Source organism: Bos taurus, chromosome 12, assembly GCF_002263795.3.
Source record: "Bos taurus isolate L1 Dominette 01449 registration number 42190680 breed Hereford chromosome 12, ARS-UCD2.0, whole genome shotgun sequence".
NCBI lineage: Eukaryota > Metazoa > Chordata > Mammalia > Artiodactyla > Bovidae > Bos > Bos taurus.
Window position 1 is genome coordinate 85,507,862 of NC_037339.1, and position 24,283 is coordinate 85,532,144.

The following is a 24,283-nucleotide window of genomic DNA, read 5'->3' on the forward strand; positions in this document are numbered from 1 at the left end:
CCCTTTTCCCCTCTGGGGTGCACCTTTTCCCCTCTGGGGTGCGCCCTTTTCCCCTCTGGGGTGCGCCTTTTCCCCTCTGGGGTGTGCCCTGTGCCCCTCTGGGGTTCACCCTTTTTCCCTCTGGGGTGTGCCCTGTGCCCCTCTGGGGTGCACCCTGTCTCCTTCCCGGACTGTGCCCTCTCCCCTCTGGGGTGTGCCCTGTCCCCTCAGGTGCGCTCTGTCCCCTCTGGGATGCGCCCTTTTCCCCTCTGGGGTGCGCCTTGTGCCCCTCTGGGGTGCGCCCTCTCCCCTCTGGGGTGCGCTCTATCTCCTCTGGGGTGCACCCTTTTCCCCTCTGGGGTGCGCCTTGTGCCCCTCTGGGGTGCGCCCTGTCCCCTCTGGGTGCGCCCTCTCCCTTATGGGGTGCACCCTCTCCCCTATGGGGTGCACCCTCTCCCCTCTGGGGTGCGCCCTGTTCCCTCTGGGGGCTCCTGCAGTGTGTATGATTGAGGCCTCGGCTCGCTCTCCGTTATATTCAGCTTAGTTTTGAACTGGGTTTGTATCTCCCCAAAGATTGCAGTCACCCTTAAGGTAGAGACTCGCTCCTTCTCTGTTTTTAATGTGTTCCCAGTGCCTGACTGAATGGTTGAAGTTAATTTATTGAGTCAGTGACTGTTTATCCTGCAGATATGCGAAACTGTGACTAATCTCTGAGGGCTGTTAAAACCCACTTGGGGGTTCACGCTTGGGAAGCAGTCTGCCACCAGTGCGGACGCCCGCTTGCTTTGACCCCAGTCCCAGTGAATGAGCGGAGCGCTGGCGCTCGCGTACACGCAGGGCCTGCTCAGGAGCAGGCTATAGGGTCCTGCGGCCCCCGATGCTCGGGACCGTCTCCCTCGCCCGGTAGGGTGCCCGCCCCGCTCTGCGGGCCACTCGTCTCTCCTCCCACCTGGGAAGCCGGTCGTGGGGCTTCTCCTGCGCTCATCTCGTGGCTACTTCAGCAGGAAACCTTACCGACCAAGTAACTACACGTTATGTTTCTCCTTATTTAACACACGACATAACGCTCCTGGACATCTGATTTGCTTGGTGCCCGAGGAAGGGGCTGGCGTGCAGGTCCTGGCGTCTGGATGCTGGAGGAGGGGATGGCCTGCTTTCCGCCGCACGGCTCCCCAGGGGCTGGGTGCCAGGCGCGCTGTCTGGGGCTGCCCCACGCGCTGGGGCCCGCTCTGCGATGCTCACTCAGTGCGGCTCTGTGTCGCTGTCTGCAGGATGCCGGAGGCCCAGCAGAGGGTCGGGGGCTGCTTCCTCAGCCTGATGCCGCAGATGAAGACCCTGTACCTGACATACTGTGCCAACCACCCGTCGGCGGTCAGCGTCCTCACGGAGCACAGGTACGTCTCATGGACTTCTTCCCAGGTGGGGGGGTGGCCGTGTCCTGGGGTTCCCTCCGGGCAGCTCATTTCTGTCAAATGTTACTTGGAACGCGGTGCAGGCATTGAGTGTTTTTCAAGAATGATAAGTTTAATTATCCTCCAAGTGAGTGTCTGGGGAGGACTGATGTCAGGCTTTAAAAATCTAGTTAGCGCTTATAATAGAAACGGGAGTGTTTTGAAGTCTCCTCTTCAGCCTAGACGCTTTGAACGGAGGTCAGGGGAGCTGGTGGGAGCTCTGGAGGGTGGCCGTGGGCTGGTCCGGGCTGCCGGCATCACCTCCGCTCAGTGCGTGAGACTGGAGCGTGTGTGACAGAGCTGGCTTTGCTGCGGGAGACGGCGTCCGTCTCTGTAGGGCGTGCCGAGCCAGAGGCCGTGCGCTCCCGCTCTGCAGCCGGGAAACCAGGGAAGCAGCAGCGGGCCGCTCTCTGCTCATCTGAGCAGGCACGGCCGGTGCGTCCTGGGCAGTACGGAGCCCGTGCTCCTGAGCGGCAGGGAGGACCGCGGGGCTTGACCTGCACACGGGGTGGGCACCGAGGCTCTGCTTCTGCTCCCAGAGGAGCACGCATCTGTGTTAAAGATTCAAAAAACTTTATGGTTCCTTCTGAAAACAGTAGTTCAGCCATAAGTAGCAGTTCAGTCATTTTTTAAACCATAAATGAAGAAATTGTGTGAGTCGCAGCAAGGTAAACGCCACCGTGCTCCTGATTTAAATATTTAACCTCAAGTTACTCCTAACGTAATATTTCAGTTTGAAGCTTGGAGGCTGTGGTGGGAAGCAGGCGTTGTTGGGCTGTTTGTAACTGAATGAGACTCTGGCGAGGCGGCCTGTGGCCGGGTTGTGTGGGCCTTCGGGAGGGCCTGTGGCCCTCGGAGATCACCCCTCTTCTCTGGAAGCGCCTGGTCCTGTTGGTGGGAAGCAGAATCCCTGAGTAGCTGAGCGTCTACTCCTGGGAACAATGATTTATATGCGTTTCCTCCTGAGCGAGATGCAGGGATTGAAATGTGAAATTTCTGAAACTTCCTCAGGAATTGCTGACGCAGTCCTGGGAGAGATGAATAGCAGATAGAAGGCTGGGGTGAATTCAGGGCATTTTAAATGTGTTCTCTCCTTCCACCGTTTCGGTCAGGGGCCTGCCCCCTGGGGGTTAAGCTGTGTCCTGAAGGTCACATTTAAAACCGTTCAGACGTTCAGGGCAACGCTTGTGAGCATGTGTTGTGTTCCTCTCTGTATAATTGCTTTAATGACTGCTTGTGTCATGGCTGAAACCTCAGGGCAGCTTTTCCCAGAAGAGCAGGAGGGCGTCCAGGCGGGACGCCTGGGGTCCCCTGTGCTCAGGGACCCCTGCCTGCCTCCACGTGGCGTGTCCCAGGCGGGAGGCGGGAGAGGTGGGCAGTCAGGCCCTGGGACTGTGCCGAGGATGGGCGAGCGAGGCGGCTGGCAGGATGCGCTGCCCACGTGCCGTCCTAAGGCCCCTGCGTGGCAGTGCCCACCCTGCCCGCAGCTCAGACCGGCCTCCGGAGCGTGAGTCGGGGTTGAGAGCTGGCCGCCTGGGCTGGTGGCCTCCGCCAGCCCGCCCTCCCTTCCCTTCTGTCCTGGTCCTGCTTGTGGCCTCTGTCCTCTCATTGAGGTCGTGAAACCACCACTTAGGGGTGGATCAATCTGTTTTTCTGCTTGAATATACTTTCTCAGGGATTGATTTAAACACAGTGTTTTGCAGTTTTTAAGTCTTACTTTTAGTCTTAGGATCCTTGTGTTGTGTTAGTTTGAATTTTGAGTGTGAATCTGGAAAACATATCTATGAAACCTCCACTCCTGTTGAATTATAACGGATATCTGCCTTTTGCATTATCGTTTGATAGTCGACGCCATAGGCCTGTGGCTGCCTGTTGCGAATGCATTAGGGGTGTCATGATTTGGTGTGTAGAACGTCCCCTTTTCTCCAGCAGAGTGGTTGGTACTCTCTGCTGCGCTGACCTGAGATGGCCTCTGTGCTCCTCCGGCACCGTCTCGCAGCCCACAGTGTCGTTTGAGTAAATACAGAGGCTGAAGCGCTGTGTGAGGGTTGCTGGCATCAGTAGAAGTTAAGCTGAAAGGGCCTTTGTTTTGTCAGAAAAGCTATAACCTGCTGTTTTATCACGGTACTAAAGTTTTTAAAACCTGAGAAATGAAGCAAGTGTGTGCTGAGTCGCTTCCGTCGTGTCCGACTCTTCGCGGACCCTGTGGACTGTAGCCCGCCAGGCCCCTCTGTCCATGGGATTCTCCAGGCAAGAATTCTGGAGTGCCCTCCTGGAGGGGGTTTTCCCGACTCACAGATCCAACCCAAGTCTCCTACGTCTCCTGCATTGGCAGGGGGTTCTTTGCCACTAGCGTCTCCTGGGAAGCCCATACAGTGATCGGTAAAGATTTAGAAAAGGTTTTGTTTCATTTCTTAACGATGTACCTGTCTGGCATTTTAAGGCTGTCATATGGATATTAAAAGAAGTTACTTTTGCTTGCAAAAATTCACGTAAATTTTTAGTTGTAGGGGATTTTAGGAGTAGGTGGGTGGGTGATAAGAATAATTTCTTAGTTTTATTAATTATTGTCTGCCATAACTATAGTTATAAAATGTCATGTAATACTAAACTATCAAAATGGCCCAAAGAGACGTTTTTTGTTATTTTTCTTGTGGTAGAAAAGGCCCCTGATTGGATTGTACTTACAGGAGTCAAACTTTCTCTTAGCGCCACTAACGGGGAGGGGTGATGCGAGGCGGGTCCAGGTGGCCCGCACCAATGGGCCGGGGCTTCAGGATTTTCGTATTTACTTTATGGCCTCGTTCATAGTGCTCCTCCCAGTGGGAGACGTGGGGACCCAGAGGGGTGCGGCCTCTGCCGCCCGCCCTCAGCCCAGGCGTCCTTCGCTCCGTGTCTGGAGGGACACCTCTCGTCAGCAGTGCGGGCCACAGACGGCGTCCTCCCAGGGACCCCAGGTGTCATCTGCCCCGTGAGAAGCAGAAACGCAGAGTTCCCATCACAGACGTGAGCCACAGACGTGTGGGTGACGGAGCTTGGGCCTCCCTGGGTGCTCGTGTGAAGCGGAGTCAGGGCGGCCCGGGCTCGAGGCTGGGGCCCGGGAACGCGCCCCATGGAGCTTGGTACTGGGAGGTGGGGTGCGAGAGGAGGAGTGAACGGGAAGGCTTGCTCGGCAGCTGCCTCGTTTCTGGATATGCACTCGGTTTCCTCGTCCACAAATGCAGACGACTTTCACGTGTTGTTAGGGTTAAGTGAAACGAGGCTGTGAAAGTGCTTCTGGAGGTTGTGCGCCTGCGTGCGTGCCAGGGAGTGAAACGAGGCTGCGAAAGTGCTTCTGGAGGTTGCACGCCCGCGTGCCAGGGGCAGTGGCTCTGCCTCGTGCCGCTGCTGCTCAGGGGCTGCGGCGCCTGGTGGGCCAGCACCGTGAGTCGGGTGGTTGTCTTCATGACACGCCTCCTTAAGGCTTTACCGTCTTGAAGGACCGCTGACCGGGCTCTGTTCTTGCCCTACAAGGACCGCCCGCTTTCAGACCTCTCTGTGTTCAGGTGGCTCGCTGAGGGGGCTTTCCTGAATGGTTTGCTGGGAGACCATGGCTGTTTGTGTAGTGCACACGGGGCTTTGCTCAGGTTGAGGGCCCTGACGTGAACTGTTGGGGGGGGGGGTCTTCCCTTTGCTGTTTAGAAATAAGCGGCACACGTTTGGCTGTAAAGCCTGTGGCCTCTAAGTGGTCAAGGGCACCGCGTGGTCCGTCGTCGTCCTGGGGGCTGGGGGCAGGCGCGCGGCCCTCTTGGGCTCTGACAGTGGCCTCTGCTCTCTCTGCTCACACTTAGTGAGGAGCTGGGAGAGTTCATGGAGCTGAAGGGCGCCAGCAGCCCGGGGATTCTCGTGCTGACCACCGGCCTCAGCAAGCCGTTCATGCGCCTGGACAAGTACCCCGCGCTGCTCAAGGAGCTGGAGAGACACATGGAGGTACGTCTGCCCCGCTGGCCACGCCAGGAAGAGCAGTCAGGAGCCAGCCCTGGAGAGGGTATTACCACTGGCCTGTATCTTCGGAGAGTTTCACAGGGACTTGTTGGTTGTGAAGTTGTTTCCGCGTATCCCAGCTCTGTAGAGAGGCGTCTGCTCCAACCCCTGCTGGCGGGGAGATTTCCAGTAGCTAGGAAACGTCCGTGGTGTTGAGGGGTCACATCAGGAGCATGTGCCTACAGTGTTAAGTGTATACGTTATGGAGAGATAATAGGAAAAGAATCAGCGAATGATGTGTACTTATCTTATTTTCGGAACACAGGCTGTGGGCCCGGCAGAAGTTGGGGCTCAGGCTGCTGGCTTAGTTAGGCTGTGGTGAGCCACTCCCCAGGGCAGGCGGTCTGCTGCTGCGTTGCTCCCCTCTGCCCTCTGGTGTCCGAGCAGCAGGGCGGGTTGGGGTGGGCGAGGCTGGGCCGGCCTCCTCCAGGGCAGAGTCTAGAAGACTGTCCGCCGCTCTGTGGTCCCCTCAGAGACCAAGCAGAGGCGCTTCAGCACTGAGACAGAGGGGCAGGCTGCAGGCTGGAAATGCAGGGAAGGCCCAAGCCAGCCTCCAGAGAGAGCCTGTCGAAGAGCAAGCGTTCATTATGGAAGCTCACAGTGTGTTTCTTTTATTCAAAGGATTATCACCCAGACAGACAAGATATTCAGAAATCCATGACTGCCTTCAAAAACCTTTCAGTAAGTGATAAGTGTGTGATGGTTTTTTTCCTTCAGACTTTATTATGGCAAATGAATGCAGGAAATTAGTTGTGAACTATAATTTGGATTTATTCTGGAGAAATGAGAAATAACATAGTTATTCCACGGCTGGTACACGTAATATTCCTGCATTACGGCCCTGTGGACATCAGAGAGATGAAAGGATCGGTGTTTATGTTTACACGGCACCACATGATGCCGTCGTGCACGTCAGTGATTTAGAACATGGTTTAGCCTCATCTCAGTGTCTCTACTGATGTGTGAAATGGAGCGCTGGGCCTCTTCCTTACCTGCTGTCAAGCTGTCTTAATGACTGAGTTTCTGGAGGACGTGTCTTATTTATAGCACAAGTGGAACTCACCCTTTTTTCCCTCTTCCAGGTCTTCTGGCACTCACTAGTAAAACCAGAGGATATTTTTCTTGTCCAGTCCACATGTCATCTTCTAAAAGCGACAGGATTTGCTGTATTTTTCTAAACCAGTGTTTCTCATTCTAGAGCTGTTGTGTTGTTGTGGGTCTCTCTTGACTTGGTTCCGCACTCGTGAAGTAAGCGAGTTGTTCACTAGCTGGTCTGTCTGAAGAAGCAGCCGGGGACGCAGCAGTAGAGCCAGGAGCCCGGCCGGGAGCCTGTCTCCCTGACGGGCCCCCTGTGCCCCCAGGCGCAGTGTCAGGAGGTACGGAAGAGGAAGGAGCTGGAGCTGCAGATCCTGACGGAGGCCATCCGCAGCTGGGAGGGCGAGGACATCAAGACCCTGGGCAGCGTCCTCTACATGTCGCAGGTCCTGATCCAGTGCGCCGGCAGTGAGGTACCGCCTCCAGCGCTCCCTGCGTTTTTCTACTGGGGGACCCCTCTCCAGGGCCCCTGTACCTGCCGGCTCCCCCGAGTTCCTTCACTGCTGTGGGCGGTGTTTCTCTCTTGAGTCTCCTTTTAGATTCTTGGGCATCTTTGTGCTTCACTTGTGGTCTTTCTGGGGCTTTTCTTAACCGATTGCAGCAAATGAGATTTAATACATAAGCAGTGCTCGTTGGCCTTTCATGTAAATTGGGCAGAGCTCACGGGGGGATGACGACAGCAGATGTGTTGGGCTCTCGGTTGGTTAGTGCCAGGATCCGCCGGTGGGCCAGAGGCGATCTCCCTGCTCTGTCCTCCCCGCCTTCAGCCTGAAGGTCCCACCTGATCTCCCACTGCCACTGAAAGGTCACAAGTTCTTTTCTTCGGTTTTCTCTCAACCACAGAAAAAACTTGTTTTTCTAACTCCTGCCTAATGAGGAGTTAATGGAAGAGCTAAACTCAGATTTTTAAAAAAAGATGTTTCATGGGCTACTTGTGAGTCTTACAAATTTCTCATAATTTTGTTTCCATTTAATTTAAATTTGGTAAAAAGAAACACCTAAACGTGAAGTGTGACACCCTGTTTCATAAAGTGGAGTCGCTCAGTCCGGTCCGACTCTTTGCGACCCCGTGGACTGTAGCCTATCAGGCTCTTCCTTCCGTGGGATTTTCCAGGCAAGAGTGCTGGAGTGGATTGCCATTTCCTTCTCCAGGGGATCTTCCCAACCTAGGAATCGAACCCGGGTCTCTTGCATTGCAGGCAGACGCTTTACTGTCTGAGCCACCAGGGAAGCTACTGTTTCATAAGACCTAATGTAAATATTTGTTCTCATCATTGTAAATATGTGTTTTTAATACAGTTATTTAAATTTGTTCTTTTACATTAGGAAAAGAATGAAAGATATCTTCTACTCTTTCCAAACATCTTGCTGATGCTGTCTGCCAGTTCTAGGATGAGTGGCTTCATATATCAGGTAAAGCACGCTTTAGATTCACATCTGTGTATTGTGGGCCTGAGAGCTGTCTTCAGGCTCGTTTTGAGTTTTGTATTAAATACTACGTGTGTCTGTCCGTGTGCTGTGTGTAGTGTCCTACGTACAGTGTTACCTTCACGTCCGCACACGCGGCTCCGTCTGTGTGTTTCGATGTGACTGTGCAAATTAGGATCTTTGTGTTAATCCAAAGCAAACAGAGGAGGAACCTGGTGTCTGTACAGCTGACCCTGAGGACTCAGACTGCTGGGGTGCAGGCCAGCTGGTCCCCTCCAGGTCGTTCTGCTGCTTTCCTGCCACCAGGGCAGGTGGCCGCACCGCGAGCCGGCTGGGGGCGCCACGCGTGTGGCTGAGGTGGTCTGTGGGCCCCCACTCGACTCAGCAGTCACGGGCACACGCCTGGGGCGTTACTTAGCTTTTTTATTGCTCGTCGCTTTTCTGATTTTCTTCGCGAAGATGTGAGACTGCTTTAAGAAGAACAGGGCAGGGCTCTTGCGTTTCTGTCTGTTGCGTGTGGTGCTACCCTGCCCTCCTCCAGGGACCTTCCCAGCCCAGGGATGAGCCCCGGCCTCCCGCAGTGCGGCGGCCTCTTTACCATCCGAGCCTCCAGGGAAGCCCATTACGTGCCTTAGCTTTTCTCTGTGTCTAGGAGGGGCTTCTGGCAAAGTTGACTGCTTTTTTCCTGTGTGGTTATTGAAGCTGCGGCCCTTCCATCGATGCCTCAAGGCCTGGCTGGTCACCAGGAACCATTCCCACAGCAGTCAGCCTGAGTTTGCTCGGAGCTGCATTTCTGCACACGTGGCATGCTGTTTGTCTTGTCCCCAGCAAGCCCTCTGGTGGGTCCTGAGTCCGGAGCGTTCATGGCTGGCTTGTACCTGCTCCGAAAGCTTTGCAGCCCAGAGAGGAGTTGACATCACACACTTGTTCTGAAAGGAGCACTTTAGGTGCGAGAAAGCAGATAGACATGGGCCAGCCTAGGAAAGGACTGCCTCCTGATTTTCTAAGCCTGTGGTTGAGCCAATGCCTGGCTGGGGGAGCACCTGCTCGGGCTCCCCAAGCTGGTCGCTGCTGCTTTAGACCTCGGTCCTTTCCGGCTGCGTTCCCTGGCTTCGAAGGTCCCCCCACCCAAGGCCCAGGGCCCTGTGGTGACCTGTGGGGCTGCGGTGGTGTCCGGGGCGGCCTCAGGCCCCAGGATGCTGGCATCAGCGTGCCGCCGCAGGGCCCTGTTTTCCCCCTGGGTGGACCGTCTTGGGGGCTTCTCTCCTAGTGCTGTGATCCCCAGTGCACGCATGTCAGTGTTCCCTTCTGGCTTTGCCCCACATCCGGCCACAGTGAGCTTGTCCCGTCCTCCGTGGCTGTTGCTGCAGGTTGGTCAGGGACACGCAGCTGTGTTTCCTGTCGGGCTTCTCTGAGCTCTTGGTCACCCCGGTGCCATTGGCCCCTCGGCAGGGCGTCTGCAGTGCCCACACTTGTCCGCATGGTGCCCTCCCAACTGCAGGACAGGCTCCTGACCGTGTGATGGTCTCGGCGCCCGGCCTCTGCCCGGGTGTCGGGAGTCTGGAGCCCTGTGGTCTTAGAGCCGCCCCCCTGCTCAGGGTCCTGCTTCTCGGGACTCTGGCCCTGACCCGAGAGACGCTCCCTGCGGACTCGCTTGGCCTTCACAGCTCTGGTGGCTGTTATTTGAGGTGGTCCCTCCGAGGTCCAGTTCTGGTTCCGCTCCCTGCCTCACGCCCTCTGTCCCAGAGCGGGCGGGCTGGCGCTCTGCTCTGCGTTGTGGGCAGCGCTCGGCGTAGCTGCTGACGGACCGTCCTGTGGCCGATGACCAGGCGCGGCCCTCACACGGTTCCTCCGGCTCCAGTTGCCTTTGTTTTGCCTTCAGACGTGGAGCTTCCCCTGTGTTTCTCTAAGGCGTATCTCTGCTTCCTTTCTATAAACAACATCATTTAAAATAGCCACCGTGGACCCTAGTTTTTTTCTTTTTTAATCATAGTGTATAATGTTTTTGTGTCTTGCTGTTTATATTTAGAGTAACTCATCAGATGAAATGTTTTTGTTCTGGTTTGCAGCCCTGTACCTTTTTGCTGGCTCATTTCTTGGTTATAGTATTATAATTTCTTATTCAAGGGAGAGGTTTTTGTATTATACATGCTTTTGGTACAAACAAGAGAGTTTGCTTTACAAAGACAGTTCCTCTGTCTTTTCTAAAACCGTTTAATATTTACTTTAATAACGGTACTTCCTTCACTAGAAAAGCACTGACTGTTTCTTTTTGTGGGGGGGCTCTTTTTTAGGGAAAGCTACCAACGACAGGAATGACAATCACAAAGCTTGAGGACAGTGAAAACCATAGAAACGCGTTTGAAATATCAGGTGATAGGCACAGACTGTGGGTGTGCTCTGTTCGGGCGCCGAGGCAGCAGCCCTCATGTGCAGGCCCCACGGAGCCCCGGGGGCTGCATGGGCGTGCTGTTGGGCCTCCTTGGGGTGCGCGTGTGTGCACTCTGCCCCCTCCCCCGCCTCCAGCCAGTGTCTCTCTCTTCCAGGGAGCATGATCGAGCGGATCTTGGTGTCCTGCAGCAACCAGCAGGACCTCCACGAGTGGGTGGACCGCCTGCAGAAGCAGACGAAGGCCGCCTCGGCGGGGAACCCCAGCAGCAAGCCTCACTCGGTGCCGTCACACACCGTAAGGGCCCCGCCCCGCCCCGCCCGCAGACCCCGGCCAGGAGAGCGTGGCTGGGCCTCAGGCCTCTCTGCAGACGCGTCCTCATCCCCCGTGGGCTGTGGCCGTCTCACAGGGACCCACTTGTGAGCCAGGCCTGCCCATCTGCCTCCTGAGAGTTCGCACACATGCACGCACACGGCTCGCTGGTTAGGCGCCCAGTGGCACCCGGTTAGGCAGCGGCCCTGCCCAGGGTGGCCGTGAACACTAACCTCGGGGCTCTCAATCAAAACCCTGAGAACCACCGGCCCACAGAGGGCTTTTCTGAGCATTTTAATTGCATTTATTATGTTTCATCAAAAACAAAAATGAAAACCAAACAATACTTATGACAAAAAGGACCAGATTCATGCTGAAGGCATTAAAGTGTAATTTTTGACTCATCATTTTAAGAAATCTGAATTTTCTACTTTTAGAAAATTTCAGCAGGTCTGCGAGTTTTTAGATACTTAAACATTACAAAATATATCAGTACTGAAGCGTCAGTGCTTAAAGCTAGTCTTTACTGGTATTGCATGTTTAAGATACTGGTATTGAGTCATCTGAACACCTGTCATCTTTCCCAGCGAGTACTGATGAACGAGGGGCCCTCTTCATGATGACGTAGGACCTCACAGCACGGCCGGCTTGTGAGGGTCTCTCCTGGGGCTTTTACCACGTGGCTCACCCTGTGGTTGCTGTCCTTTGGCTTGAAGGACCGTCTCAGGGATTGTGGCCATGGCATAGTGTACTGATCACCGGTGCAGCTTCTTACTCCATTTCTCAGCAGTTTGGGGGTAAAAACTATTCATTGGCTTCAGCTATCATTTTGAATGGTTTTGCCATGACAACTTTTCCATATTGTAAACGTATGCTAGAGATGCTTAGCTTTCACGGGACTAAATTTATCCCGAGGGCATAGGTGTGTACATGTGTGTACATCAAAAGGGAGTGCCTTCTCACTCAGGTTAACAGCCTGAAACTAACCTCTGTAAAGTCCCACTTCAGGTAGCCCTGTGCCGGGACCCTGGCCTCTCTGGTCCCAGGGCAGCTATGTGGTCATGGCAGAGTCCACTGCTTCTGTCCTCGAGCCCCAGGCCTCAGCTTGAGCCCAGGCTCCCCTTTAAAGCCTGTGTTTCAAATATTATTCATTTCTTCTGAATAATGACCTTGAACAACTTGACTATTTCTCCTGTTAAGCATAGCGTATTGTTTTGGGTTAATTCGAGGTCACCGGCTAATTGTGAATTGTTTAACATTTTCTTATTTGTCAGTGTGATGAAATATTTTTGGAGTTTCTAGGAGTATAAACCCCATTAATAAGGTCCTTCTGAGAAATTAGATTTATGTAACTTTGTCTTGATTAAAGCTGATTTTTCTGAGAAAATGTTTTACCCAAGGGATTTAAAATTTTTCTTCAAAAAGGCAGTAAATATTTTTTTGGTTTTTAAGCAGTACGGTCTCTGTTGCAATTGTATTTTGCTTTTATAATATAAAAGCAACCATTGACACGAATGGGCCTGACTGTGTCCCAGGTTTAAACAAAAACAGGGATTAGGCCCTACTTTTGCTGGTGAGGTAATAATTACCCTCCCCCAGTCACATTCCCAGTGCAGAGAATGCCCATTCTTTTATAAAATCCTGATACCTGTGTTAAATGAAATGCCTTTTTTGCAAATGTGACTGCATGACAGTAAAGGCGGTTGATGGATTTCTGGGTCTGGACCCAGCGACCTGCTGCTTCCTGCTCTGAGCTCAGCGGGCCTCATGCAGGGTGTGGGGGATGCTCGGCCTGGCGGCCAGTAACCCGAGCGTCTAGAGGTTCAGGATGCACGCTAGCAAGTGGGCGCTGCTGTGCTGGGAGGGCTGGGCTGGCCTTGGGTCCTCGGTGAACACGCTGTGCTCTCTCCCTCTGTCCCCGGCAGCTCCCCTCCCACTCCATCACCCCGTCCAGCAAGCATGCGGACAGCAAGCCCGCGCCACTGACACCCGCCTACCACACGCTGCCCCACCCCTCCCACCATGGCACTCCACACACCACCATCAACTGGGGGCCCCTGGAGCCTCCGAAGACCCCCAAGCCCTGGAGCCTGAGCTGCCTGCGACCTGCACCCCCCCTGCGGCCCTCGGCTGCCCTCTGCTACAAGGAGGTGAGCCCTAGTGAGTGTGGAAATGTGACAGCCCCGTGTTTGTGTCTGTGATGTGGAGCCGATGAGCCTCTTCAGAATGGAAGGTTCTGCCTTCAATCCTTAGTTACGCTTCCTGTGCTCCAGGGTCCTGGGAGTCCTGGGGAGACCCATGCTGGGGTCCCCTCTGTGCTCATCACAGAGGGAGAGGGACAGGCTCGGGGCAGTGTTTGCGCTTTGAGGAAGCCGGTTGACAAGTGTGGTGATCACACATGCGAGCTCGAGTGTGAGCCGAGTTCAGTTACTCGAGTGTGGATGTGGCTATGAGTGGGGGGGTGTGGCTCATGCGGTGGGCGGGGTGGGGATGTGGGTGTGGCTGTGAGCATGGTGGGTGGGACAATGCGCTTGGTGGGCGGGGCCGGTTTGTGAGCCTGGTGAAGCACCTTTGCGCGGGTTTGCATCTCCACGAGGTGTCATTTGCCGAAGGACCTGGGGCAGACCCTGCCTCCATCCTTGCTGGAGGAATTTTAAGGTACATAGAAGAGCACAACATAAGTTACAGTTAATCCTTTATGGGTTTTGCTAGTGAACTTTGGTTTTTAGGACATGTATCTTCCTGGTGGCCCATTTTGGCATCCTCATTGCCTAGCTGAGTGTTGCAGGGTGTGGCCACGCCCTGCTGCGGGTTCATTACAGGGGAGGGGGAGTAGGGTAGAGGAGAGAGACGCTTGGCGGGTGTGGCCGTGGACATGTCCAGTGTGCTGAGCACACAGGCCGCCTGGTCACAGTGCAGGGGTCCTGGGGCAAGGCCGGCACTCGGCGCCGCCTGCGGGCAGTGCTTCCGGGCCTCCCTCCGCCCCCGGTGCCCCAGGACACCGGCTGCATTCATTTCTTTGGGGACTTTTCACTTTGAGATTTGGAGAGATGCCTTTGGAACACAGGCTATTCTTTTGGTGCTTGTCAGCCTGATCCCTCCCATGGCCCTAGTCCCGTTCTCAGCCTCCGATTGGCCTCGGGAGGTTCACCAGCGGCGAATGTGACTCAGTGATGCAGAAGTTAGCCTTTCTGACATTCGTGTTCAGTATGTGCTTGACAGTCAAAACCTTGCCGGCCGCATGGGCTTGTTCTTGCTGTTCCTCCTGCCTCGCTGAGGGTCCAGATGTCTTGTGGATGGAGGGACGGACGCTGGGGCTGTGAACATAGCTCTGCCGGCGGAGGGGGGCGCCAGTGCTGCCCGTGGGCTGATTCTGCTCCATTTTCTTCTCCCTCGAGGCTTCGGATCCGTCCCTAAAGGAACTGTTTTCCCTCACCTTTCATTTAGAAATCGACGGTTTCCTCCTTTCTTTCTGGTTGGCTGCATCAGGGGGGGTCTGCCCCAGAGTGGGCAGCGCACGTGGCGCCCTGCCCAGGTGTCAGCCAGCTGCCCTCTCCTCCCCGCACCGCCGGCTGCCGCGCCTCCCTGGGGGTGGTCCCGGCGTCCCAGCGGGTCCAGGTGGAGGAGGGCCGTCAGAGCCTGTGTCTCAGGATGTCAGCGCTCCGCAGCTGGCAGAGCGCGGCCAGCGTGTGCGGGGCGGTCGCTGGAGTGTTCCTGGCTTCCCCCTCCACTGCGGCCGTGCCGCACTCCAGACTAGGGTCTGCCAGCCTTTTCCTCTCCTTCCCCAGGACCTGAGCAAGAGTCCCAAGACCATGAAGAAGCTGCTGCCCAAGCGCAAGCCGGAGAGGAAGCCCTCGGACGAGGAGTTCGCGCTGAGAAAAAGTGAGTGCCTGCGAGGACACACCTGGCTTCGGGGTGGGAGGCGGGGCCACGAGGGCGCGGAGGCGGGGCCTCGAGGGTGGGGGGCAGGGCTTTCCAGAGCCACAGAGGGGAGCCAGTGCCCAGCCTCAGGTCCGCTCTCGAGGACGTCAGAGCGGGGCAGCACAGCCCCCCTCAGTGCCGGCTGCATTAGCGGCGCTGGCAGCATCCCCCGTGAGCGTGCCCTGCCGTGGACACTGACTCCCAGCGGATCCTTCAGGGAGTTAAACATTGTTCTCACAGAAGCCTGTTAAACGACTGGTCCAGTTGGTGACAGTTTCTTGGTGGCTCCTAAGCCCTCTGTGTGACGCTGACTCTTAGGAGGGAGCACCTGGCCTTCCTTGCGTGTGTCAATCTTAATATCATGAGATGCTGTCCAAGCATTTTTGGTACAGCTTATAAGTGGCTCAGTCCTCCATTCTTCCCATCTTTTAAAAATTAGTTGAGCCTTTAAGAATATATATCTAATATTCTAGAAAATATAGAAAAATTTAGAACAATAGCAGAATTTAACCATACAGCTGTATGAAGCACGCGGGGTGTGAGGGCAGCCTGGTACCAGCAGCGTCAGACGCTGCTGCTCCGCAGGCTCTGTCCTCCACCAGGTGGCCTCCGGGTGTAGGTGAGGCCAGTCTGGAGGGGCCCCAGCTCAGGCCAAGCTCTGGAGCCATGCCTGCACTCTTTGGGCTACACTCTGTGAATTTCCCAGATTAACTCTCTGGTGGGAATCTGTGGCTCAGGGAAGTGCTTGTAAATAGGGTCGAATGGCCTTTCAGGGGCTGTCCTGTCTTCACTGCGTCCCGCGTGTGGGTGCAGGAAGCTCCTTCTGATATCTGCATCCACACGGAGAATCATGGTTTCTGATTTTCTCAGGCGATACGTGAAAACACCATCCCTGGTTTTAATTTTCACTTCTTTTCTTGGTGACGAACATTTTTCTTTCTGTGATCTCTTATGAATTGTTTCTGCTTCTTTTTTCATGTTCAGGATGGGGGGGTGGATACTCTTTTTCCTATGGATTAGTAAGACAATACATATGTATAAGTGTACATACATACACACACACAGACATATATATACCTGTGTATATATGTGTGTGTGTGTGTGTGTGTGTGTGTGTGTGTGTATATGTTTGGATATTAGCTCTTTGCCAGATATGCTGTAGATAAAAAGTACATAGAAGTAAACGTCCTTTGGAATATAAATATTCTGTGAATATCGAGAAATGTTTCAGTTCAGATCAGTCACTCAGTTGTGTCCGACTCTTTGCGACTCCATGAATCGCAGCACGCCAGGTCTCCCTGTCCATCACCAACTCCCGGAGTTCACTGAGACTCACGTCCATCGAGTCAGTGATGCCATCCGGCCATCTCATCCTCTGTCGTCCCCTTCTCCTCCTGCCCCTAGTCCCTCCCAGCATCAGAGTCTTTTCCAATGAGTCAAGTCTTTACATGAGGTGGCCAAAGTACTGGAGTTTATCTGGCGGCAAGTCCACAGGAGGGGCCGTCAGTTAGCACTGCTGGCGGAGTGGCTGGCCTGGCTGTGCTGGTGACTGGGCGGTGACGGCCATGTGTCCCTCGCAGGCACGGCTGCGCTGGAGGAGGATGCCCAGATCCTGAAGGTCATCGAGGCTTACTGCACCAGCGCCAAGACGCGGCAGACGCTCAACTCAAGTAAGTGCCGCGGAGCCCACCGCCGCGCTGCTGCTTCGTTGTGCTAAGATCTCGCCCCGAAGGACACGGCTGCAGCTGTGCAGGCTCTCGGCGTGACCCCTAGCGAGGCTGCTTCTGCGGCCTGGCCCGCGTCCCTCAGTCGTGAGAAGGGGTCTGAGTGGTCAGTGACAACAGCCCCGCTGGGGAACCTTGGCGTGGAGGGAGCTGCCAGGTGTGGAAGTTCTGGGGCCTGGAGAGGACGGCTGTGATGGGCACTGCGACGCGCGCTCAGCTCGGTTGGTCAAGCTGCCTAAACCACTGGTGTGTAGGTGGTTTGAAGGAAGAGTTTCTTAGAGTTATTGTCAAAAACACAAGCCTAGAGTAAGAGTTGTTTTTGTTTCTGTTTTTTAATAGCAACTCACCGCCCCCCCCCCCCCCCCCAATGATTGCATTTAGAATTTTTGCTGTAGACACCAGTGAGTTTACTGGGTAAATTTCAGTACCTCTCAGTGTACCTGCATTTTATTTATAATGTCTTATGTGAAAAAATCTTAATCTGTTGTGTGAACAGGAAAAAAGTGGATTTTTTTTTTCCCCAAATTCCTGAGCATTTGAGAGTTGGAGTGCAGGGTGGATATAGTCAGGTGTGGTCTGTTCAGGAGGAGAAGGGGCTGAGCTCCCCGCCTCGGACTGGACGTCGCGGATCCCGGCGTGAAGGCCGGCCTTTATCAGACGTCGTGTTTCTGGTCCCATCTCCGTCCCGACTCGTGAATCGCTCGCCATCTCATTTGTGCCGCCTGCGCTGTAAGCTGGTGGTTCCGAGCGGTGTCACGTCTGTTGTAAAAAAAAAACGCTGGAAAGAAAAGAAGATGTGGAAAAAGGAGCTGCCGGGTGCTTTAACTTAGCTTTTGTTCAACGTGACTGCAGGCCTGAGGCTAGGGCCACCAGGATTAGCCCCTGGTACAGCTGCAGATGATCCGGAACCTTCCTTCTGGCTCGTAGTTTCCACGTCCTGCCGGTGATGTTGGGACGTCTGTTCTGCACCCCGTCTGGTGAGAACGCCTGTCCGTAGTGACCAGTGCCCAGAGCAGGTGAGGAAGAGCAGGGTGTGCGTGTGAAGGGAGTCTGCAGGTGACAGGGCTGGAGTCTGTGAGTGCAGACCGTCGTCCCTGAGGACAGGACGGCTTCCTATTTGAGACTGTATTTTGGGTGATAGGCTGTTTGTGCCTGTAGTTTTTTGGGTTTTGAGTTTGAGATTTTTTAAAAATTACTCATCTCCACATCAGCTGTATGAAGTGCAGCTTTAGCTTGGCCATCTCAGGTGCACGGGCCTAGTGGTGTGAGCTTTGTGTGTTCGTGTGGGCCTCGTTCTGCCCCCGGGGACAGGGCCCTGGCGTGTGTAGGTCCCGCCACGTTGCCTGTGTGTCCACTTCTGCCGTGCGGGCAGAGCACTGGACGTTGGCCAGCACAGTGGTTTTTGATTTTAGTTGATGTTACGGCCTAACCGCCCTGAGGCCCGGGACTGGCCTTCATTCAGGGTTGTCAGGAACAGGGGGCTCGGGAGTTGTGTCCTTCGTGCCGGCTGGGTGGTGCGCTGCAGAGCCTGGGGCCTGGCATGCAGGGCGGCTCTGTCCCCGTGGAGCAGAGATCATGGACGTGCGCACCCCGCCTTGGCTCAGTTGGGTGCAGCGCGCCTGGCTGCTGGACGCCCGCGTCGCCCACGTGGCCTCAGTGTCACTGCCGCCCTCCCGGCCGGGCCCGCCGCTCGCGGCTCCCCTCGCGTCAGGGGGATGGTCAGCATGAGGGTTGATGGCGTCCGGCCAGACGTGTCTTCCCGCGCGACCACTGCCCTGGATGCGTGTGGGTGGGCACTCCCGGCTGGGCCTGCGTGCTCTGCAGGGTGGGGGAGCAGGGGCGGGGCCCTGGCCCGTGTCAGACCGTCTCTGTCCGAAGTTCTCGCAGTCGTTAAAGTTGCACAAGGTAAGTTTAGACCCCCATTGTTGAGGTGGTTTCTAGTCTGGCTGAAGAAGTGAGTCAGAATCCTGGGGAAGTGTTTTGCATTCAGTATATGCACGTTAACCACTTTACTTTTAAAATAGTGTCCTAAATGAGACTATTTGTTAATTTAATGCGCAGCGGAATTGGTTATTTTTCAAATGTCTTTAGAATTTTCTTGTGATTGTGGGCTTAATTCGTAAAAGATTTCATAAATGAGGGCCTAATAGCAGTAAGCTTAAAAAGGAGCAGTTTGGAAATGGTATCGTGATATAGGATTATTTAAATAATCATCAGCCTAGCTGTGTTCTAAGGGCGGTGCTAATGAGTAAGTCAGTAGATGAAACCCAGCCGTAAATCAGGAGACGCGCGTGTTGCTGCCGTGTTCTAACGCTCTTTTCTCTCTCCCTTCTCTTCCCGTCTCCTTTTGCGTTTGTTCCATGTTTTGGTTGTGGCTCTTCCTGCCGTCTTCCTGCTCGCCCCTCCTCTGCCTGCCCCTCCTCCCCGTCCCCCCCACCCCCACCCGTCTTAGCATGGCAAGGCACTGACCTGATGCATAATCACGTCTTGGCTGACGACGACCAGTCAAGTCTAGACTCCTTGGGTCGTCGCAGCAGCCTCTCCCGTGTGGAGCCTTCAGACTTCTCGGAAGACTCTGACTATGACAGTATATGGACAGCCCATAGTTACAGGATGGGTTCTACATCTCGTAAGAGCTGTTGCTCATATATCTCTCACCAGAACTAACGCACTTCTCAGCTTTTCTTAACGATGCTTGTTGTACCGCAGCCTGCTTTTCTTAGATGTTTTCTTGCTGTTTCTTGTCTCTTTTATGTGATATTTTAACAACTTTGGGGAGCGTTTCTGATATTTCCCATTGTACTTTGTGGGGCTTACTGGCCACGTGGAGTGTCCACTCAAGCGACTGACTGTTGAAAGCAGTGGTGTGTGCACACAGCAACACCGAGGGTCCTCTGTCCACGGGCAGCGGAGGTCTCACAGCTCCACGTGATATGGTTAGGGTTTTTATTCTCAGTGTAGCGACTGTCTTGTTTCTTTTTAGGTACAGCTGTATGAACGCTTTTGTATTTTATACTGAAACCACACAGGCTTGTGCTCTAAGTGCCAGCGACGTGGAGGAGACTCTGGCCTCCGTACAGGGCCGTAATTGTGTGTGCGGGACGCGGCGGCCCAGTAGTTGTGGAGAGACGAGAAGAGCCCTGTCTCCAGAGCTGAGTCCAGACCGGACGGCCGAGTGCTCGGCTGCCCTGGGTGCCCGGGAGGAGCCTCCGTCAGCGCGGCGGGTGTGAGCTCCGGGCCTGCACAGGCGCGCGAGGGGCACGTCCACACCCCGCAGACGGCCAGCTCCGGGCCCCACTTCCCCGCAGGCCAGACTCCTGCACGTCACCCCCCAGGCTTCTGTTAGTTGGAGGAGTTTCTCTTAGAAGGCACTTGGCAAGCCGGTGCCCCTGAAGTGCAGGGCGGGAGTCCAGCCTCCGAGCGCGTAGGTCAGGCTGTGTACGTACCCAAGAAGCCTGGCCGCCCTGACTCCCAGGTCCGAGCCCGCGGCCTCTGGGCACACTTGCTTGTTTTCAGATGCAGGGACACTCCCTTCACAGCCCCAGTGGAACATGGCCCTCACTCTCGGTTGTCAGGGCGATGCGAGTCCCCAGGAGTTTACCAAGGTGCCGTGTAGCACGCTTATGAGAATATCTCAGATCTGGGGGTGCCCCTGCTTCCCTGGGGTTTGTTGTGGGAGCTTCTCACTGCCCTCCCTTGGATTGGTTCCTGCTTCACGAAAAACTGACTGTGCCCCATGGCACGCGCTTGTGGCACCAGGGCACACGTGGTCCACGCTGGGCGGGAGGGTGAGGCCCCTCCCCTCACACTCAGCTGTGCGTTAGGGACGCCCGAAGCCAGCCTCGGAAAGCAAGATGCCGCGACAGTGGGGGTGGCGCCACTTCCCCGTGGGGCGGCTGTGGCGCTGTGCCCTCAGCGCCCGCCTCTGCCGGCACCAGGTGTGCAGGGTTCCCATCTTGTTTGCACGGAGTGGCCGTGAGCCGGTGCCCTGTGCCCCGTGCCCCATGCCCGGGCAGCTGGTCCCCTGTGCACGGTGCTGGTCCCTGCGGCCCTCCCGGGGTCCCGGCAGGGGCTGTGCTGGAGGGCCAGTGCCACAGGCAGGGGCTCGTTAGGAAAACCAGGAGTCGCACACGTCCGTCTGGCCCCGAGTGTCTACTGAACTGCTTAGGCCACCTGGAGAGTTCATATTTTTGTATCAGTTAGTGTAAATAAGAAAGTTGAGGAGCAGACTTTTAGAATTAGTCGGAGCCCAGTATTCATCTGTGGGAAAGAGGAGATTATATACCTTCAGCCAAGTAGCAAATGGAGTTATGGGAGAAGTACGGTCACCGCGAGGCTCACATGCTTTGTGTCGTGCAGTGAACTCAGAAGCGCCTGTTTTCCTGCACGTCACATCAGGCGATGTCACAGCTCTCCAGACGCTCACAGTGCAGGTCTTCTCTCTGCTCAGAGCCTGTGAGTGGGGCGGGCCGGGCTCGGAGCACGCGGGTTTGCAGGCTGTGTGCTCTGTGCGCCTGGGTTTCTCTTGAACGCCAAATGGGTTGTCCTGACATTGATGTTCCAAACACCAAAGTTTTCCTATTTCCCATAATTCCTCTTTGTGCCAATTAAAGCCATTTTGACAATGATTTTCTGTTGATTCTAACTAAGATCACTACAGAATGACCACCTGGCTGTCTGTCTGTCTGGGTTTATTCTGAAGTCTGGCACCATTTGCCCTTGTGACGTAGTTGGAAGTGTTCGTACCACTGGCTTGAAAGCCATTCTCACGGGGCTGAGGCGAAGGAGTGCCATGGCCAGTGTTTCCACTTTTGCGGAACTTTAGTCGTGCTGAACCAGTACCTGTGTTTCTGCCATTCTGTAATATCTCTGTGTACAGTTAGTATTATAACGAAAGGGGGAAGAATCTGAGCTAGAAGGTAGGTTTAAGCCATTCCCAGACCCTTGGCCAGCGGCTCAAATGGTGTTCCCACTGAACTGATGCCACGGGTCTATGAGCTGTATCATGTGTTCTGCGTAAAACTGCCAAAACACAGGGGTGTGTATAGCGGTGAAGACCTTGGAGAGAGTCTGCGTGCTGTGCTCACTCTGTGAGCGGGAGGGCCGCTCTCCGTGGGCGCCTGCCGCGCTGGACCCAGTCGGACGTGTACCTGAGTGTTCATTGTACAGTATGCATACTCCTGTTTGTGGCTGCATATGGCAACGAAGTGTTTGTTTTATATTCAAAAAGAAACGTCTGTTATGTACAGTTGAAATAAATTTTGCATTTGCTAGCCTCTGGCTTTTAATATCTGTTACATGGGGGGGTTGGGGTCGGGGAGCAGGATTTGCAGTTTACTGTGGTTTGGCTGTTTGGAACTAGCATGTTCCGCAGGACGGCGGGGCGGTGCTCGCCTCGTACCTGCCTCGGTGGCAAAGCCTGCACTTTCTCAGGGTAAAAATGTTTTAGATGATGCACGACGACTCTTCTCATATTTATGTCATCTATTTCCCTCTAATTCTTTTCTTAAAGAAATTTTCGCTCACTGGGAGGTTTGTCTTCAGAAAGAAGAGTTCTCTCTTTCGTCTCTTTTGGTGGAGTCAGGGGTGCGCATAAATGGAAAAAAGCCCACCCTTCAGTGTTTTTTTTCCGTAGACTAAGGTCTCAGGTTTTAAGTTTTTATTTGTAGAGTGCATGTCCAGCTGACCAGGAAAAGCAGGACAGGGGGGAAAGAACTGCCTGTGGCAGGTCTGGGACAGGCCAGGGTGCAGATGGTGCATGGGTGTGCATCCTTCTCTGAAGGGGGCCTTGTGTTTTTCTTTTGTGTTTTCCTGAGAAAAACGAATTGGAACCTTATCACAGCCAGAAATAACAGAGTGGCCTGATGGAGAGATCTTACTAAGTAGAATTTTTTAAATGTTCGCATTTTGTCTTATGCTGAAAGTTACTTCGGTTTCTGTGAGTTATAAGAAGTCATGTGAACCGTGCTGTAAAGGTACTCCACCCCTGGCCAGAGAAGCGGACGCTTGCTTCTGAAAGACCCTCCACGGTCTTCAGGGTCTCCAGGCAGCCGACCCCCAGCCCGGACCCACGTGCACAACGCAGCCCCTGGGTTTGGAACTGCAGGCCATCGGGGGTGCCACCGGGGGTGGCCTGCCAGCCATGACAGCGCCCGGGTCAAGGCCCTCTGCTTGCTGTCCGGGCAAGCCCTCTGTCCACGAGGTGGGGTGCTGCACCCGTCTGTGTTCTCAAGCTGAGCTCCACGGCCCCCTGGGGACCTGTGACAAACTCGGGACAGGTGCTCAGTGGGTCTCCAGCTTCCAGGTCACCCGTCCCAGGGAGTTCTCGGGTCCCCAGCGCCTGCTCCACCCCCAGCTGAGGGCGCAGAGCGACCCCTGCTGGCGGCAATGCTTGTCGGCCGGCGTCGGCCGGGTTTGCCCTGAGGAAAGACCCCTGTGCTGAGCCACAGCAAATCCACGCAGTGCGTGTGTGTGTACTCACAGACACGTGCAGGGTCGTGTGCTGGCTCACACTCCTCAGAATGTTAGCCAGAAAGCTGCAAAATGTTCCTCTTGATGATGGAGGAAGTATTCAGCACTCAGATTTAGGGAGTGCTGAATTCAGGTTAAATGGGTATTTTTGCTGGAAATCTTAAGCACTGTGAACCTCCAGGAAGTGGCTACAGCTTTCAGCATCTTCCACAGTGAGGCGCTGCAGAATCCTGGTGGTCTCCTGGAAACACAGAGCCTGTGTTGAGCACAGAGTTGGGGAGACACAGGCCCTGTGTGCTGGCGCCTCCGGGAGCACACGCTCCTGTGTCTCAGCCTCCGTGAGCACACGCTCCTGTGGCTCAGCCCCCAGTGGGGGCTTTCACAGTGGCAGCCATCTCTGAAGGCTCTGCCATGGAATTCTTTTTCCAGCCTAACTAATTCAGAGATTTGCTGTGATGCCTTTAAACATACTGAACTGATCTTGGAGAAAGCTTGTTAAATCTGCCTACTTTCTAGAGCTTTGTTCTTGTAGAAACAGTTGACTCACTTAAAAGCTTGGCTGGAGAATATTCTTTTGTTGTTTTGCTGAAAGACTTGCAATTTTTTTTCAGTTGTTTCACAAGAGTATGTTCAAACTAGGCAGCCCGTGGAGCTCCGTGCAGGCTGAGGGGTAATCTCCACGCACAAGCCTCCTGGCGCACCACGCACGGCCTCAGTGGCCTTCTCATGTCGGTGTGTTTCAGGAACCCAGCCACTGACACTCCTGTCCGTCACGTAGCCTTCTCCCGCTCTCGCGCGCTTTCAGTGCATTTGCCGAAATGCGAACGGGGTCCTTCTTGCACGTGCAGCTCTTGGATCAGGTCTCACAGTCACCTCACATCGTGGAGGGTGTGGTTACGAAGTCATCTGGCAGAAGATAGCTGTCAAAGTGGCCTCTGTGGAGGCGGTGGGCCTTGCTCTCTTTTTGCGGCTGATGGAGTTGAGGCTCCGAGCTTCGGTGTCAGGCTGGAGTTTCCCGAGGCCCGCAGCCCCAGCCCCTGCACAGCCCTGCTCCTCAGAGTGGACACCGCCGCCCCCTCCACCGCGCTCCTGTTCTGCGTATCATTGGAAGACTTCATTGCTGCCAACGCGCAATGTAAATAGGTTGCCTAGGCTTCGAAGCTAGAAGGTGGAAAAATAATTGAGAAACATAGAATTTAATCTTCCTAAAGCACTTACATGAGAAAACACGTTCAGCCTGTTGTCTCATTAGCTAGTTCTGGTGAAGAAACGTGTTACAGGCTGCCCGTGACCGGCCCACCCTAGTGGCCCTTGGCCCGACTGCGGCACACAGCTTCCGGGGCAGAGCAGGTAACAGTGGGGACCCCCGGGGGCGCCGGGGTCCCAGGTCACCCACCTGCTTCTGTTTACAGGGAAACCAAGCGGAGCCCTTTGCTCCCTGACGTGTGGTCCACACAGCAGAGTCCTTAGGAATACTTGCCTGTTTTCAG

At 54.8% G+C, this 24,283-nt stretch overlaps 1 protein-coding gene across 11 annotated transcripts in view; it reads left to right on the plus strand.

Annotated features, from left to right (window-relative positions):
- The window catches only part of ARHGEF7 (Rho guanine nucleotide exchange factor 7), a 102,613-nt gene that overhangs the window by 72,788 nt on the left and 5,542 nt on the right, over positions 1 to 24,283 (plus strand). For 5 of the 11 annotated variants that reach the window (XM_024999877.2, XM_024999882.2, XM_005214007.5 and 2 more), the window contains 11 exons: positions 1,251 to 1,373; positions 5,261 to 5,399; positions 6,075 to 6,134; positions 6,815 to 6,961; positions 7,875 to 7,961; positions 10,271 to 10,349; positions 10,523 to 10,662; positions 12,603 to 12,827; positions 14,466 to 14,559; positions 16,179 to 16,268; positions 18,775 to 18,951. In XM_024999877.2, coding sequence (XP_024855645.1) covers positions 1,251 to 1,373; positions 5,261 to 5,399; positions 6,075 to 6,134; positions 6,815 to 6,961; positions 7,875 to 7,961; positions 10,271 to 10,349; positions 10,523 to 10,662; positions 12,603 to 12,827; positions 14,466 to 14,559; positions 16,179 to 16,268; positions 18,775 to 18,951 — 1,361 coding nt within the window. Of the gene's footprint in view, positions 1 to 1,250; positions 1,374 to 5,260; positions 5,400 to 6,074; positions 6,135 to 6,814; positions 6,962 to 7,874; positions 7,962 to 10,270; positions 10,350 to 10,522; positions 10,663 to 12,602; positions 12,828 to 14,465; positions 14,560 to 16,178; positions 16,269 to 18,774; positions 21,598 to 24,283 lie in introns of those variants that run through there. The other 6 variants (XM_024999879.2, XM_024999884.2, XM_015473939.3 and 3 more) reach the window with 4 other exon arrangements.